Raw genomic sequence first — 17,984 nt, 5'->3', positions numbered from 1 at the left:
CCCCAGCTGAGAAAGTACAGTTCATTGAGCTACTTCCTGTAGGCTTAAAAGATTGAGCTTATATACAGAAGCATCCGAAGAAAGAAGAGTGGATGGGGGAGTGGTTGTACCACTTTGACACTGAGTGACTAGAATTCTTGACACATCCTTGCTATAAAATTGCTAAATGATTCCTTGCCTCCCCCCCCCCAAAAAAAGCTTAATCATAATTATGTCATCAGGCCTTAAGAAATATACCAAGTTGATTTTGTAGGAAAAGCCTGGAGTCCGTTGTTTCTAAACTGAAAAAGTGATCTCTGTAAAAATATACATTTAAAAGATACCAGGTGTCACTAGTTTCCTCTTCTCATTTTGTGTTACAGATAGGTAAGTTACAACTATTTACAAGTCTTCCGTATCCAGCAAACAATGTTTACAGAAAACAAGCACCATTTTTCAGGACTGGATGAATAAATACCTCCTTAAGATTTTAGACCAGAACAATGTGATGCTCACAGAGGAAGTTAATAAACAATAAGGAAGTAAAAATGAAAACTAACTGCTCTAGAAGGATCACCAAAGTCAATCTGCAGGTTACCCATGGCTTTGATTATAGCCATGATGGATTGGATGGTGTTGCTGTAAACCACTGCTTTGTATTGTCGGCACTCCTCTTCTGAGTATCCATCTTCATGGATAATCCTGGAAAGGAACAGAAGAGGAAAGATTTTAAAAATCAGCCTATCACGTATCTACAAGGGATTTAACATAAAATACTTCATTAAAGACTCTTTTCTATAATGTAATGTCACTAATATGAAATAAATTTGCCTTCTTTCGCCCATTCCTGAGCTGACCCACAATTAGCGATAAGAATGTGCACGAGACCAGGAACAAGGTGGTATTAACAATATGCTGCTGATACCCAGCTGAACATTTCTGCCAGCTGTCCAAGTGAAGCTGTTGAGGTTCTGTCCCAGTATTTGGAGGTTGTGAGGGTTAGGATGGGGAAGAGCAATCTAATAATTGAAACTCAACACTGCCAACACTAAGCAGTTACGGGTTCTGAGTTGCGCATATCCAGCAACTGGAATGTTGTCACTGTTCTGAACAATGTTGACACTTCCCCATTCAGACTTAGCGCAGAATCTGGGGGTTCACTTGTATTCACAGTTCTTACTCAAAGAGTAGGGGGCAGCTGAGGTTGCTGGGCCTTTGCATAACTGTATGTTATATACCAATTGTGCCTATTCCTAGATTGGCAGGTCTTGGTTACCTCCTGATTGGAATATTGCAACAACTTCTACAGGTATTCCTCGACTTGGAACCACAGTATGGACCAAGTATTTTTGTCATAAGTTGTTGCAGGTATAAGTCAATCAAACCCAATTTTATAACAGTTGTGAAACATAGTTGTTAAGTGAATCCAACTTCCCCAATGATTTTTTTTGCTGGAAATTGGCAAAAAAGATGGCAAATCACAAGACTGCAGGATGATGCCACCCATCGTAAATGTGACCTGGTTGCCAAGCACCTGAAATTCACTCACATGATCATGGGGAGTGTTGTCAGTTGTAAGTCTAAGTATAGCTTATAAGTCACATTTTCCATGGCCATCATAATTTCCAATGGTCATTAAATGAATGGATGTAAGTTGAGGACTATTTATACATGGGGCTGCCCTTGAAAGACCATTTGGAAGTTTCAGGTTATCCAGATTGTAATAATGTGGGAAGTTATACAACATTTTACACTCACATGACACTATTACTTAACCAGCAGCACTGGCTCCCTATAGGTTTCTGAATGCAATACAGTGTGCTTTAAAGCCCCACATGACACAGTACTAGGTTACTTGTGGGACTACCTTCTCAAAGAGCATCTGGCTTGCTCTACAGCTTCCATGGGGAGAGTATGGTCCAGATTCCCTCTTTCAAACCTTGTCATCTCATGGCACTTAGGGAGTATGCCTTTTTGGAGGCTGCCGCTGTTTTCTGGAATGGTCTCCACACTCATTGCACTATACAATATACAATAGGGCCCCAGCTTTGCTTGCCTTTAGAAAAGCCATTTAAATCTGGTGTTATCCCTAGTATTTGGATCTCATTGAGTGAAGTCTCCTTTCTTCATGTTCAGTTGTTGTGTGGTTATTTAAAGGGTCGTTTTATTTTACACACCTATTTTTTGAATAGGGTGGCTCTATAAATCCAATCAATCAAAGTCAGTATGCATGTTTCAGAAGATGGTAAATACCTGCTTCAGAACACTGTTTTACTTTAGAGTTCCGGTTAACGTAATGGTGGTATCAGACGTGAGAAGCGGGTCTCTGCGCTCCCATGCTGAGTTCTCCCTGTTGGAGGGCTCTGAAAGGAGCTAAAGCCACCTTGTAGGGGTGGTGAAAAAAAGAGGGGTGCCCTGTAGTTCGGGGAGAGCAGCAACTCTCCTACTGGACTCAGGGCTTCTTCCCTCTCTCTCAACGAGAAGAGGCAGCCATCATGGCTGCCATGAAGCTGGGATAGCCGAGGCAACAAAGAAACATGCAGGAACGGTGCAGATGAACAGTGATTGGAGCTGGGTGAGAAGATTCCTTTTTATTTAGACCCTAACTTTAAAGAAAAAGTGAAAGAGGAAAATCCAGGAAAAGAGACTCTTAGAATTAATTTTTAAAGCAACGAACTACCATAGAGAGAAAAATCCTAGACCCGAAAGAAAGGAACTAAGGGGGGAAAAGCTAAAGTCCTTTTAAAACATAGAAAATTGGACTTTTAAATTGGCCAGGCATTGTTTTGTAAAGGCATTAAAAATGCTGGACTATCTACTTGAATTTACTTGAATAGCCGACTTTGCTTCCATAAACTGAATCAAATTTGGATTAATTAAATCTACAAGACTGGAAACAACGCTGAAATCTAAGCTGAGGTCGCCATCTACTGGTGAATGGAATATACCAGACCTCTACAAGTTTAAAAATACTTTTTGATTAGAGAAATAAATAACATTCATCTGGAGGATTGTGGACACTTATTATTCTATAACTAGTTAGTTTATGATTACTGGAGATTCTATTATGAGAATAAGGAAGACTTTTAAGAAAAGCAAAGTGATTTTAAACTGCGGAAGCTTCCTGGGCTAGTTAAATGGAATTGATTAATAATTCTGAGATGTAAAGGACTATGATTACTGAATTTTCTGAGGATTAACATTGGACTGGAATATATATTTCTTTTGGACTTGAGTAAGAACAGGACTTATTAAATTAAAGGGGAAAGGAGTGAGATTTCAAGAGATATGGTGTTGATGTTTCAAAGCATTAGGGGTACTATGGAAAAGAATCACAGAGAGATAAAGTACCTAGTGCAAGGCATATATGGGAAAATAGAAAATATGCTACAATTGATAATGAATGACAGTCAAAGAGTCCAGGAAAGAGAGAAGATAGCAGAAGGAACGGAAGAAAAGACAAAACGGACAAAAGAGAAAACAAAGGAAGAAGATGGGAAGATGATAAAGATAATAATGACTGATAAAATAAACCAAGGGAAAAGCACTTTTAAGAGATTTAAAAATGGAATTGGATAACCGGGAAGACACTTTTGAAAGCGAGATAAGGGCTTGGGTGGATATTCTGGAGACCTGGCATCTTAGGAGGATAGAGATGGAAGAAATATTCAGCCTGAATGGTGAAGAAACAGATGTTGATAGAGATAAAGATCCAAGAGAGGAGTATAAAAGGCAAGCCAAAAAACAAATAAGAACTGAAGTATTAAAACGGGCAAGAGATGATGGATAGAAAGGAATTTTGTGTGTGTGTGTATTTATTCTTTTTTTCTAATACAATGATGGTCTGATTAGACATTTGAATAGCGATAGAAATAAGAATACATACTTTCATATGAAGCAATAGTTAGATGGAAAAGATTGGAGGTTGAAAGGGGTATTATAAGGTATGTTTACCAAATAATGATGGGCTATGCCTTATATAAACATGTGTATTAATATTAGGATTAGCAATAGTGATCTGATTAGAAGTTAGAATAAAGGTAGAAATAAGAAATAGGGAGAATATTAACAGATATATTTTTTTTCTTTTTATGTAATTTGATGGAAAAGATTAGAGGGGGAAAGATGGTATTACCATGTATGTTTACAACATCATTGGAATCAAAATGGAATATTGAATATTGAAACACTGAATAACTACTTTTAAAAAAACATGTATATTAATACTAGGATTACATAAGTTCGATTAATATAATAATTATTATGATTATCCTTATTGATATTTGTATCAAAATGAATTATACCCAGGGGTCACTCTGTTCATGTATTGATATTGATGTATATTTAAAAATAAAAAACTAATAAAACACACACACACACACACACACACACACACACACACAAAAGAACACCGTTTTACTTTAGTTTCTAAATGTATGGGTGTTGATAATCACTTTTTTCTGTAATATGATATCATAACAATATGGTGTAGTAACAAACTGAAGTCAAGCAAAGCTCACTGTGGAGAGAAGTCCACCATATTGTACAATAGCACAGCGAATATTCCACTTTAAAGCTGCTGTAGTTCACATCAGCCTGCAGTTCTATTTTCTGCAGTCCCCAGAGGCCCTCAGGATCATGTTTGTGAAATCCAGAAACAAATTACCAAACATCAGCAACATAATTTTCCAACATAATTTTGTTTCTGACAGAAAACAGTACAGCAGCTTAACTTTTAAAATGTTTAGCGTATTTGTAAAGCAAAAAAAGCCAAAATGAAGGAAAATTGAGAACATTTACTGATCGTGGTATAACAACTGGACAACTTAATGGTTCTCAAGTGTCAAAAATAAGTTTTGGGTTTTTTTAAAAAAAAATGTATTAAGCCTCTGGCTGATGTAAATAAAGCAAGAGGAAAACTATGATTTTAATTCCCTTTGATAAAGCACAATTACTTGCAAAGAATACTAAACATTATGGGGATATTAACATCTTCCATTTAAACTTCCTAGGAACTAGAATAGCAAGGTATGTTATTAATGTGGATATTACCTAGCCATCATGGATAACAGAAATTAATTATAACTAGCACTCTTATAACTAGCACTCAATTTTAGAGAAATTATCTAGTTTTCTAAAGTCATCCTAGTTGGCAGCATCTTCTGGCAGTGAATACCTAAGTGGAAAACCATTTCCCAGATCTCCCATTATTTAACTTTATTGAATCATCCTTTCTTTTACTTAAAGCACTCAAATACTGTAACCATTCCTAGCAATGTAAATGCTCTATCTCTATAAGGTAGTAACCTAAGCTAAATTGACAAGCAGCTGGAACATTAAGTGCAAGGTTTAAGTACCCCAAAGTGGATACCCAATGAACTGGGTTCAGAAGGAAAATAGAGTTGTTTCTGGAGCTCTGGTACATGGTTCAATTGTCAGTTAGTCGTCATTTGAAATAAAAGGGTGACAATGGCCTCAAATAAGATCATGCCAATGTTGACAATCTAAATGTAGGGATCTAAGAGGACCACCTGGTTTTCAGTGGAACTCCAGTAATGAAACAGCATAGGAGATCTCTAAAGCACAACTGAAAGAAAATGAAGAGTGTCCCATATCAAACACAGGGAAAAGGCTTTCTTAAGATTACATTATGAAAAGGGAAGTAAAATATAGTTATTTTCCAATGAATGTCACACAGAGACACAACTGATGCCCTGTTTAGGGTAATCCAGTTTATATGTTAGAAGAGGTAATACCTTCAGCACTATAGGTGAAATGATCATGAAATAACTTCCTTAACAACACAAATCTTACAGAAGCTTTCCTACAGTTTAAACCTATTCATTATGTGCAAAATTACAATTGGTTCTTATGCAGATGAGTTTTTCATACAGTTTCATCATAGTTTAAGAATAAAAAATCTTTACCAAAATATGTGTAACGTGGCATAGAAGTGTAATTTTTATTAATTAAAAAACAATGCTTACTTCATCTGTTTTACAATTGTGCTCTTCCCAGATTCTCCTGCACCTATAAATAAAAAGAGAATGTCAGAAATGGGCTTTGATACTAATAGTTGTGCTACATAAATTAAGATGTTAAAAATATGAACAAGGGTAAGATTTAACAGTGTAATTTCCTTCATTGCAATAACCAACATCTTTCCATTGCAAAATTTTAGAAATCTAAGATTTGGATTATTTAATACCACTACCAAAAGAAAACTGAATTGGGAACACTGTCACTGATGATAAGACAAAATAAAATCACAGAAAAGGAAGTTTCACAGGTCTGTTCAAGTGTCTAAAGAGAATTAATAGTTCTGGGTCTTGTCATATCCATTAATAATTCTTACCAAATCAACCTTAAATAAAGGAGAAATGTGAGAAGTCATTGTACAGAAATAAAATTCCTTCCGACACAAGAATTTTAGCCAGCAATATTCAAGTTCTGATAGATTTCTGATCAAACCTCTATTCCCACAGAAAAAAAAGCTAGATTACATATGTAAAAAACTCAATTTACGACAGGTCATTTAACAACTGTTTGTGGTCACAATGGCCTCAGAACGTGTATTTTTTGGCACTTCTGGCCTTTGTAAAACGTGGCAGTGCTTCAGATCATATGACCATATTTCAGGCACTTGGAAATCTGTTTACATTTACAACTGGTTGCCAAGTGTCCTGGATCATGTGATTGCCACTTGTAATTTCTCTGCCAACTTCCCCAGAAAGTCAATTGGGGAGCCAGCAGAAGGTTGGAAGCCTTTCTCAGCCTTTCAAAAATGTGTGCTAGTGATTTTTCCCCTCTGAGGTGAGGAGAAAGCAATAGTGATCAAATGTCAGTTTTTGAAAAGCAGAAAAGCTGGTGTTCGCTCGCTGGTCATTGTCCTCTCCACCAGAGGGGCAGAATCACCTCCATTCACTAGCTCTTTTTAAGCTTTTTTTCTGCCTGAACTTAAAGTTCGGTGGCTCAGGCAGCTTTTCAGAATGCTAGAAATAGGTTTTCTGAGCTAGTGAACAGAAACAACTTCATCCCTCTGGAGGAGAGGAGAAAGAGCTATCAAGTAAATGCCAGTAACTAAAGTAACATTCTCTCACTAGCGCTTTCCCCTCCGCTCTAGAGGGCAGAATTGAAGTGTTTGCTAGCAACCTGAAAAGCTCAAAAAAGCTTCTGAACTTTCCAGAACACTAGCAAGTGCTATTGTTCTCCCAAATGTAGTAGGGAGAGGGCCTGAGCCTCTTGGATATGGTGGAAGGTCAGTACCCTCTCCCCACCTTACCAAGTCCATGCTCTCTCCCTGGCACTCCACTTAATCTACTTAACAACTCCAGGTGGGATTGCAGTCATTGAATGAAAGTCACATGGTGTCTCACTTAACAACTGCTCCCCTCAATAACCCTGATTTGGAGCCCAATTCCAGTTATAAGTCGAGGATTTCCTATATCTATATTTTTAACTGACTGATGGCGATAAGTGATGTAAAGTATACAAAAGAAACTCATTACTTTCATCAATGAGGTTCGTAATCATTGAAAAGAACATAAATGCATACCCACTCTAAAGCCCCTAATATTTTTTTTTAAAAAAACCCACAGATAAGTAAGTCTCTTCTGTCACTTTCCCCGGTCTCTGCTACTCTCCTGGAATTTATTTTCTCTGAATTAAGTGAAGTATTAGAAAATAACCAGAAGTAGTCTGTGCACTCTGACAACTCACATCACTGCTCAGAATTGGCCAAATAACCATTTTTTAAACAAATTAACAAGAAACTGCAGGACCGATTTTCAAATACCACTATGGCACAAAGCACCTGAATGGCTTTCTATCCTCACATTGAATTGTTGACAGTCAACTAGGGAGAGGATTTCCTACATTGCTTCAAGGTTCATGAAGGAAAACATGATCCCCAAATAGAGTAGAAATCCAAAAGTTTTGAATAAAATTGTTTTTGTTACCTTTGACCCAGGAATTATGAAGAACCAGAAGCTTCATCCACCCAAAAAAATCCAATTTAAACTCTTCCTTTCTCTCAACCAGAAAATGTGGCTCTGTTTACTAGTCTTGAAATAGACTGTTAGATAGAAGGTAGCTGGACTCATATCTCTCTATTAGGTCTATGCTATTTTAAGATTTTACAGGGATATCTGTTTTTCTAGCCAGGAAATGCATGTGTACGTCTGGTGAAATTACAGCTTCCTTGGGAGAGAAGAAGGGGCTTCATAGCAAAGATACATGGTACTAATCAGAATTTTTCTTTTTAACTATGTGTCTTATTAACACATTCACTAACAAGTTCAGATCCGCAAGCTGTTATCTACAGATGACCAGCTGTTTGAAGCTTCACAAAATATCACTCAGTTCCTCTCATATAGGGAAATTATCCAGCTAATCTAATCTAGTTGCTCTTAATTACTTCTGAATATATTAGAAATGTTATACAAGGGGACTTGCAACAAATTGCCACAATTATTCCACTAGAATTAACAACCCCTACACTTTGATACATGCAGTAGGACAAAACTGACAAAAATTTACCATCATGTAAACCAGAATGACAAATTGGCAGAATTTAAATATTCTCAATTTCATTGGGAATTGATTTAATTCCAAATTCAAGTTAAGCTACTTCTTTTTAGTCAGTCATACTTGCTAATTAAAGCCCAAAGAAAGCACAATACAGTTGATTAAAGACAATTCGTTCCAGTACTCATTAGCACACGAAGTAACAAGGATCAGTGCACAACTATACTATGTTCATTGTTTCTGGAAATTAACACAGAGCCTTGAAAACAGACTTAGAGTTGGACGTTCTTAAACCCAAGAAAAAGCATTCAGGCAACTTAAGCAGCTGCAGCCTAGCTAGAAAACAGAAAAAACAAAAGTGGGGAGTTTATGGTTCAGATTAGCTTTGGGTTCACTGAAACAAAATGAAGGATTACACAAAAAATGGCATTGGAAGCAGTTTTTAAAACATTCCTCAAGTGAACTCTTATTTTCCCAACATTAGTTTTTTCTGAAAAGTATAAAATAACACTCTTAATATGTTATGTGTACATGGGAAGGCATGACTAAAAACCATAATGAGGTAACAGGATTTTTAAAAATATGAATACATGCAGGCTATCTCAATAGCATCCTTGTCTCTCTCTGAATTTTAAAACATTAAGACAAAATCAGTGCTGTGTGCCAGATCTGTGGTTTCTACAAGAGATTCAAAATAAATACTAATTATTCAGTGTTACTATCTAATTCTGAATTTGTATCTGTCATATAGAGTAGCTATGTTATGTTAGATGAGACTTTCTGCCTAATGCCAGCTGCAAGGATTTCTTCCTAGTTATCCATAGCAATCGTCTCATGATGATGTTATCAATTCAAGTTGTATCTGACTCTTGGTGATTCTAAGAGCCAGGTCTCTCCACATCTTCCAATCTTGCACTGCTTCTTTGAGTTTTTCTTTGCTCTGGCTGGTGTCAGCTTTGATGGAATTCTTGTTTTCTTTGCAGCCTAGTTTCTTTTTACCAGTAACTCTTCCCAGCATAACTGCTTTCTCCAGTGAATTCCCCTACATGACATGGCCAAAATAAGTGAGACATAGTTTTGTAATTTTTCCTTCCTTGACATCTGGTGTTATGCATTCCAGTACTTGCTTGTTGGTCAACTTTGCTGTCCAAGGAATACACAGGAGCCTTCTCCAGCAACACAGCTCAAGTGAATCCATTTTCTTCCTAGGTAGCTATGGGGAACACAATAGAGAGGACTAGCCTATATTTGGTTGCCAAGCTGATGTCCTTGCTTTTCCATATTCGGCTCATGTTCATCATTGCTGTGTGACCCATCTGGTAACATAGAATTATTTTCTAAGGTAGTATTACCAGATGAACTGTGATAAGAAAATATACATATTCCACTTGTGCCTTCCTCAAGGACTATTACATCTCCCATCAAATTAATATTTTACATTTGAAAATGGCTGAAACACATATAGTATTCTGATTATTTTGTAAGTGTGACATAAGGCCATCCATCTCTACCTATGACAGAAGTCTTTTTATAAAGTTTGGTAAGAAGAAATTGAATTGTCTTTGTTTTTGGTTTAATAATCATCCAAGAAAAATCTTAATATGCTTCCATGTTGAAGAAGCTGGCAGACTATTCTTTAGACAGCTTTCTAACAATTTGAATAACTTTGTAGTATTAGAGCCTAGTTACAGGTAATCCTCAACTTACAACTGGTTCTAAATCTTCCTAAAAAGAAAGATTCCAAGCTCGTAAGCATTTCCAAGCAGGCATGGAGACCAAAATCCCAAGAGCTCTCACAGAGAGAGAGAGAGAGAGAAGGACCCCAAGCTCCATGCCTGCCTGAACTTCAGCAGCCAAAATCCAAGCACAGACTGAGCCTAAAATCACTCTCTCACTGCATCTGTGTCCATTCCTTGCCCTGTTTCTGTCCCTTTTGCTCTCAAAATGCTGCCAACCAAGAGGGAATCTCAAGTCTGTGCAGAGTTGAGATTTCATCCTGGCAGGCAGGCATTCCTCTCTCCAAGGGTTACCTGCCAGAAAGAATCTCAGCTGAGAGGTCTCAGTTCACAAAGGGCAGCCCTTTCACTCTGTCTGCTTAAAGACTGCAATTAGATTGCAATCACCGAGTGAATCAGCCACATGGGCATCTCATTTAACTAACACTTCCCTCAACAACCAAGATTGCATTCCCAGTTGTGGTCATAATTGGAATTGAAATCTTGGAAACTACCTCTAAACGGATTCATGGTTGTATGTTTTTTAACTGCACCAATAACATTCGTAACATTATAATAAGCAGAGGCCACAGATTGTATAAACTAAACAAATAATGCCAAACCAGCACTAATTAATCTCTCCTCTGACAACCTAGAGCATTAACAACATGTATGTAAAACCAAAGGATATTTGTGTGAAAACACAGATCATTTGCATGAAAAGTCTCAATTGTGGCAAACCTGACTCCTAAGTGTAATTTTCATAACTACAATGCAAAGCTTTCTTCTGCAGTCTTTTTTTTTAAAAAAAACCTTCCAGTCTAGTATTGTTGGTAAGTAATCTATATGCACAGAATGTTTATTTAGCCATCCACCCATCTCTTAACAGTGATTCTGGGTGATTAACAAACTTAAAACTGAACTTATAAATGAAACGTAGGACAGAGCAAAAACAGCTTCTTGGATTGGCACAAGATCTGTTAAGCTCTGTATTTCAAGGCTTTAGGAAAAAATATATTTTTTTTAAAGAGCTTTGCTGAAAGGTTACCCATCTGGTCAAAGCAGGAGTAAACAGAGGTTTAGTTTAAGTAGAAGAAATCTATCATAATTTTACTGCAACCTCCTTCAAAGAAGGGTTCTGCCAGAGAAATTTTAAATTACCCATTTCTTCATTTGTGACAACTAATTATGGCACATCTGGAACACCAAGAACTACTTCCTATTCCAGAAGTTTTCCCTGTAAATTGCTGGAGATCCTTGAAACTGCCAGATCAATGTGCTCTTTCATATTTCCAACTTTAGCATTCCAGTCTTCAATCATAAGCAGCACATCTTCCTGGCAGGTTCCGTTGATTTCAAATTGAACTTAATCATAAAACCCTTCAATTTTCTTCCTGCATTGATAGTTGAGACATAAACTTGAATGAACACCATATTAAAGGGTGTCCACAAAGTCTAACCGATAATTATTCAGTCACTGATTGCATTGTAGCCAAATACTGTTTCTGCTCTGCCCTTCCGAACTATAAAAATAATGTCATGTCTTCCTTTTGATGCTTTCTTTTCATAATAAACAATGGGATCTTCTGACTGAAAGGGTCCAATCAGAATCCATCTCAATTCACTGATGTCTAAGTGCCAATTGTAGTTGTTTAATTTCTTCTTTCACTGTGTTGAGCTTTCCTGTGTTCATGCTTCTTATGTCCCATGATCCTACTAATTCTACCTTTAATTCTATCTTTGCAAGATTTTATTTTCCTATTTGGCAATATGAGCAAATAGCTATTTCAAAGCCCTTAATCTAACCACATCATAAATACTATACACTGTATCATCAATCATTTTGTAGTTTCTATGTGATTTTGTTCGTAAAAATATGTGATATGCATTAATGCCTCACAGTTCTTATTAAAGGGATCATCTGCCTCGGAAATCTTCCTATACTGCTGCTAGCTAGTATTAGGTGTTATTTTACCTGGCATAATCTTCATACCTTGAGTGACCCTGTTGGAAATTATACCCTTGGTATACACTCTGAAATTCTTCATTCATCCCTCCCAGAAACTGGAATGGGACAACTCACCACGGCCAACTCGCTGTGGCCAACTTGTCACAGGACAATTTGCTGCGGGACAATTCAACAAATACAAAAGTTGAATTAATTTTGATGGAACCGTAGCCAATAATAAAATAAGTAATGAAGAAATAAAAGAGTTACAATAATTTTGACAAAAACGTGGCCACCAATAATAAAAGTTAACTGAATGAAACTATTAATACAGCATTGAAGTGTCCTGTGGCGTATTGGCAGTGGTGACCTGTCCTGTGGCGAGTTGATCATGGCTAATTGGCCGCAGCGAGTTTTCCTAGACCCACAGGAACATTGCCCCCCCCCCCAAACACCACAAGGCAGCACAGCAGAATTTGGGATTGGGTGGGAAGTGGATACATAGTTGACTGAAAATTATACTTTTCAATAGGTGCTTTAAAAAAGCTAGGCAACGATGTCAGGAATAATCACAGTGGATTCCTGCACTGAATCAATGGCTCCCTCCAATTCCATAATGTATTAAATCAGTTTTATGCTATATTTGTCAACCCTGAAGGTGACCTGACTGAAGCCATCTTGGAGCTTCAGTGTTGCCACACTGGAGCTGAGGGATAGGGAGGGGGGCTTAGAGATAGCTGGTGTTTTTTAGCCAAAATAAAACTTTCTCTTGGGAACCAAGGACATTCTCACACCTGGCCCGAGGGAGAGGGGTGAGGTCATCAGGTAACCAGTGTCTTGATTGGACCATGTGACTGATTATTTGGGGTTGAGGAAATTTTTTTACTTTTAATTAGGTGAAAAACCTAATTAAAGTGGAAAGGTGGGAATCTTCAGAGTCGGTTTTCACCAGATCTGTGCCAATATGATATATCCAAGAAAGCTATTCTTTAAGGAATTCATCTGCTTCGGAGTTTTACTTGCTATGGGTCTATTACTTGGAACCCTGACAATATCACATTTACAGGCTTTTTTGAAAAATTCAAGTCATTACTGAAAATTGTTTTTTGCAACCACAAGTCATCACGTTTTCCAGTTTATTGAGAATGTCTTCCTTATATTGTATTCAGTAAAGCTTTCAACTACAATTTGACAAATGGGGAAAATGCAACTACTCTAACATTCATGACATGAACTACAGACTATAACTCCTATAAGGACTGTAATTGAATCAGCAACTTGCAAGAAATAGATATTACCTCACAAGAGAATAACTGAGATTACTCATATAATTAGCATTAATCAGGCATTAACTCCCAAGAATCATGGATTTTTTTTTTAAAGGCATGATAGGTTACAGAAGGCATAATGCTAATTTCTGGATTTATAGCTTTCACTATAAAGCACATTAAGTATCTGGATGTATTTGACTACAAAAAAAATATAAATTTTATAAACTATATTTTTTGCTTGAAAGTTACTACTCAGCCTCAAAATATATTTGATTCATCACACTTGCCATCTTTTTATCTTTTTGTGTTTATTGATTTTATTGTAATTTATTTGATTGTTGTGAGCTGCCTAAAGTCACTGAGATTGGGGCAGCATACAAGATGATGATGATGATATTGTTGTTGTTAAATCAGAGCTGCCACTTCAGAACTTTTCAAACCTGTGATTTTGTAACATATCAGAGTAATATACTGTATGGCCTTTATGGCAGTCTGGTCTTTTGCAATTGACCAATAGAAATTTTCTCAATGTGCAAATTTTCTAAGTGCCACCCAAGATTTTTTGGTATAGCACCCAGTGTGCTGATAACTACTGGGACTTCCAGGGCTGGTTTATGCCATAATCTTTCAACTTCAATTTTCAGATCTTGATACTTTGTGATCTTCTTAGTTTTCTAGTCTACTATCCCGATATAGCCACATCAATTAGCTACACCTTCTTTTCAGAGTTAAATCTGATGATATAAGACTCAATCAGATTATATTTACAAATTCCACAATATTTTAATCTGTTCATTTTTGATGCCTTTTTCAACTATGGTATATTTTCTCTATTTTTCATTCCTGGTACATGAACATTTTTAGAGATGTTCCAATGAATCATTCTGGCAACTGTTGTTTATAATCAAGTTTGTGCAATCTTTTTGCATGAGCTGAGTAAATGATCCACGGTTTATTTGTATATATTTTGAATCATTTGATGATTTTTTCAATTCTGGCCTTGATTGCATAAGTTCAGATGGTTTGCACAGCCAAGATCAAGCCTTCAGTCTGTGCTTGGGTTATTATCATGAAGTGTGTAATTGGGTTGTTGTTGTTGTTTTTTTAAATATTCCAGCTCATGGCACACCAACATGGAATAGTCACTTCTGGCAACTGGTTTAGACTGGATGAGAAGATGTGGAAATGGAATCCTGAAAAGGAAGCAGCAGTTAAGTACATAGCCAGACAGAACACTATTTGCAACTGCAAACGTGCCTAGTAACTTCTGCTTTTAAAAATTACTTTCCGCAAGAGAAGTTCACATGGGTGGTACTGTTCATTACTTTACACAACCTATCAGATGTCAGCTGTCTTTTAAAAAGTCACACAAAATAAGACCGGGTTAATACTTGAATGCGAGAATGCCAGGAAATTTCAGGGCTGAAGGCTAGATCGGGAAGTTAAAAAAAAAGAACTCAGAAAGCAATGATAAACCACTTCAGCATTGTTGTCCTCAAAACTATATGGATGTCAAACTCAACTAAGAGATTTAATCTTTAATGCAAAGGGTTAAAGTATTTAAGGCATCCGTGTTATTAATCTGCTAAAGCCCTGTAAATGCAAACGATACAATGTTCTTTTGGACCAGTTTAATGAACTCTGGTGTGTTTGTGTTCATTTCCTGTATCCCCTCATTTTGTGGGGGAGTGAGGGGAGTATCTCTATGCAGAGAGGCTGAAAGTACTGAAAACTCAACCTTTAAAAGATAAAACAGAGAAGATATGATAGTCTTCTTCAAATATCTAAATAAAGTTAATATAAGTCCAAACTGTTCCCTATATTCCTAAGAGCTGGATAAAGGCTAATGAATTAAATCTAACTTAATGTTGGGAAAAAATAAAAGCAATGTGATGGTAGAACTAATTACCCACAGAAAAAGTGAATTAAGGCTTGTTCATGCAAAAGCTAGACAGTTATCTGTCAAGGATCAGTGATTTGGATTTTTGCCCTGAGAAAGAGTTGAATATGAGAAACTAACAGGTCCCTTCCAACTCTTTGATTCATTCTTCTCCTGTATTGGCAAGAACCTGGAAGTTGTGAGACACTCAACACTAAAAAAAATAAAGACCCTTTTAACTTTACCCAACACTGGCATTCCAAGTCTTTCGACTTACGCATAGTTATAAATAAAACTGTATGTCCAAATCAGAAATATAATTGTTCAATAATATTTACTGTAGTGTTAGAATGTAATGTTTTAAGAATATTCTTATTAAAAAATTACTACAATAAATTGAACCACAGAATTTTTAATCAGAAAAAATATTTCTTTCAGTATTTTTATGCAGAAAAATGTGCAATGTAGAAAAATCAATCACAGTTTACGCCACTGATTTAAACAGACGATAAGCTGACAGTTCCTTTTGTAAATTTCATGACTTCCAGTCATTTGCAGCTGGCATTACTACATTAACAGGAAACAGAGAAAAAAACATGAAACTTCAGGGGACAGAATTATAAATAAAAGCAGATATAAGACAGTATTTGAAAAATGGGGTACACAGGCCAATCTATATTTTATTAAAACTCTTTTGTCTATAACCCTTAACTGGGTGAAATAGTACATCATAAAGCAACGATTTCTGAACCAAGCCATCTCAAAGGGCTAATTTACAGAATGCATATAAAATATAGAATCCGTGATTGTCTTGGAATTGAAATTTTGCAAATTTGATAAAATATTTTATTAAATAAAAATTATCACAAAACAGCTTATTACGTAATACAAATGTCAAAAGCTATTTTCTGTGATCAACTCCTCATGTTTGACTGTTGTTCAATTCAAGATGGGTTGTTTCCAAGGCAGGCACATCTCTGAATATCTCCCTGAATGTTTAAGAACTTTTCCAGCAAAGACAGTATTAGAAGTTCTGCCACTGCTGAAGGCATTGAGGAATCTGGTAAGGAAATGTCTTTGAAATAAGGACAATGGGTCACGGGTTGTCTAATCTTCTATAGTAATATTTTTTGCTTTAGCAAGAACTGTTCATCTCACTGTATAATAACAATTGGTTACAGACCATGAGCAAACACCCCGTGACTATCTAGAAATTGTCATCCTAGCAGTTCAATACACAATAAAGCCTACTCCCATTAGTATGAAAATAGCATTTTATTTATCTGATCTTCAACAACTGCAACATTAATTAAACAATTGTTTAATTAATTGTTGCCTAACTGCAATCCCAACCGAAATAAGCAACATTATCAATACTGGAATATTATAATCATATTACAATCATTCCTTGAATTGAAAGAGTTAAGATGGATATTCTATCTGTTGAGGACGGGTAATCCTCAACTTTCAAATGTAATGGGAGTTTCCCTATTATGGTGTATGTTGCAACAGCCGTTAAGTGAAATATTTAATAATTCCTCCATATCCCTACTCTTCCCAATATAATTGTTAACTGAACATGCAGACCGTAAGTGGAGCATGGGGTGTCTCGGGGTGGGGGAGGCCCTTGGAGACCCATCTGGTTCCCAAGTTGTCCATTACCCAAGGCATCTGGTTCCCAAGTTGTCCATCACCCAAGGCATCTGGTGCTCCACTCCCTGTCCCTCAGGGTCACCCCCAAGCCTTGACTGCCAAACCAGTTACGTAGCCATGCGAGAAAGCCTAAAGCCAGTCAGCAGAAGTGACTGGCACAAAGAAGAAATTATCGCCTGTAGGCCAAAGCCTACTTCCCATTCGGCCCTCAAAGGACTCCCCCTGACTTTCAGAATTCCCCCAGGCCATGGCCTGCTCCCAAACTGGCTATTCAGATACGCAAGAGCCTAAATCCCAAGAGGCCGAGGAGGCCTTGGGAGGCACTTGGGGTGGCCAGACAGGTACAAGCTGGGGCTTTGGGGTAGACAGAGGGATGAGTGGGGGTGATAAATTGGGGGTTAGCGCTGCAGCATCCCTGCAGTCATTCATAAGGGTAAACAATGGCGAGGGCACTGCAATGCCTATAACTTTGAAACCAGGTCATAAATACCTTTTGGAGATATCTGTCATAACCTATGAGTGGTCTTAAGTCAAAGATTGCATTTAATTTTGTTGTACAAGGTGCAATGACAATAAAGTAAAGTTATGTAAAGTTACGTAAAGGTAAAAGTCAAAGTCAAGTCTACCTGTATAAAGTTTCTTGAAAAACATAGGTAACCAGTGGATTACCTAGCATATTCCACATCCAGAGCAGATAATTTTTTTTAACATCTTCCTAATCATGTTGCACTGTATTATTGATTGGCAAACAGCAAGTGATCCAGCTTCATGCCTACTGACCTTCCAGATACAATAGTTACAGGTACATCATCATGGCCTTTGTATTATACGCATGCGAGTGTAGAAAGCTTAAATGTATTTATTACATGATGTACAGCCTGGTTCTTAAAATATTTAATTACAATAAAAATCAGAGAAAAATACAATATTAAACAAACAAACATGTGCAAAATATGTATTTTACCAGCAGCATGAAAATCAATTGCTGTCTTCCACAACTTCTGAGCAAGGTT

At 36.8% G+C, this 17,984-nt stretch overlaps 1 protein-coding gene across 2 annotated transcripts in view; it reads right to left on the bottom strand.

The window, feature by feature from the left end:
• Positions 1 to 17,984, bottom strand: part of GNAI2 (G protein subunit alpha i2) — a 108,566-nt gene that overhangs the window by 41,481 nt on the left and 49,101 nt on the right. The window contains exons 1-3 of one of the 2 annotated variants that reach the window (XM_070937092.1): positions 7,938 to 7,991; positions 5,967 to 6,009; positions 540 to 681 (exon numbers count right to left, since the gene is read on the bottom strand). In XM_070937092.1, coding sequence (XP_070793193.1) covers positions 540 to 681; positions 5,967 to 6,009; positions 7,938 to 7,974 — 222 coding nt within the window. In that variant the 5' untranslated portion in view covers positions 7,975 to 7,991. Of the gene's footprint in view, positions 1 to 539; positions 682 to 5,966; positions 6,010 to 7,937; positions 7,992 to 17,984 lie in introns of those variants that run through there. The other variant, XM_070937091.1, reaches the window with a different exon arrangement.

This window comes from Pituophis catenifer, unplaced genomic scaffold (genome assembly GCF_029215685.1).
Source record: "Pituophis catenifer annectens isolate HBS135680 unplaced genomic scaffold, rPitCat1.0.hap2 SCAF_2, whole genome shotgun sequence".
Taxonomy (NCBI): Eukaryota; Metazoa; Chordata; class Lepidosauria; order Squamata; family Colubridae; genus Pituophis; species Pituophis catenifer.
This window is presented reverse-complemented; position numbering and strand designations above follow the sequence as displayed.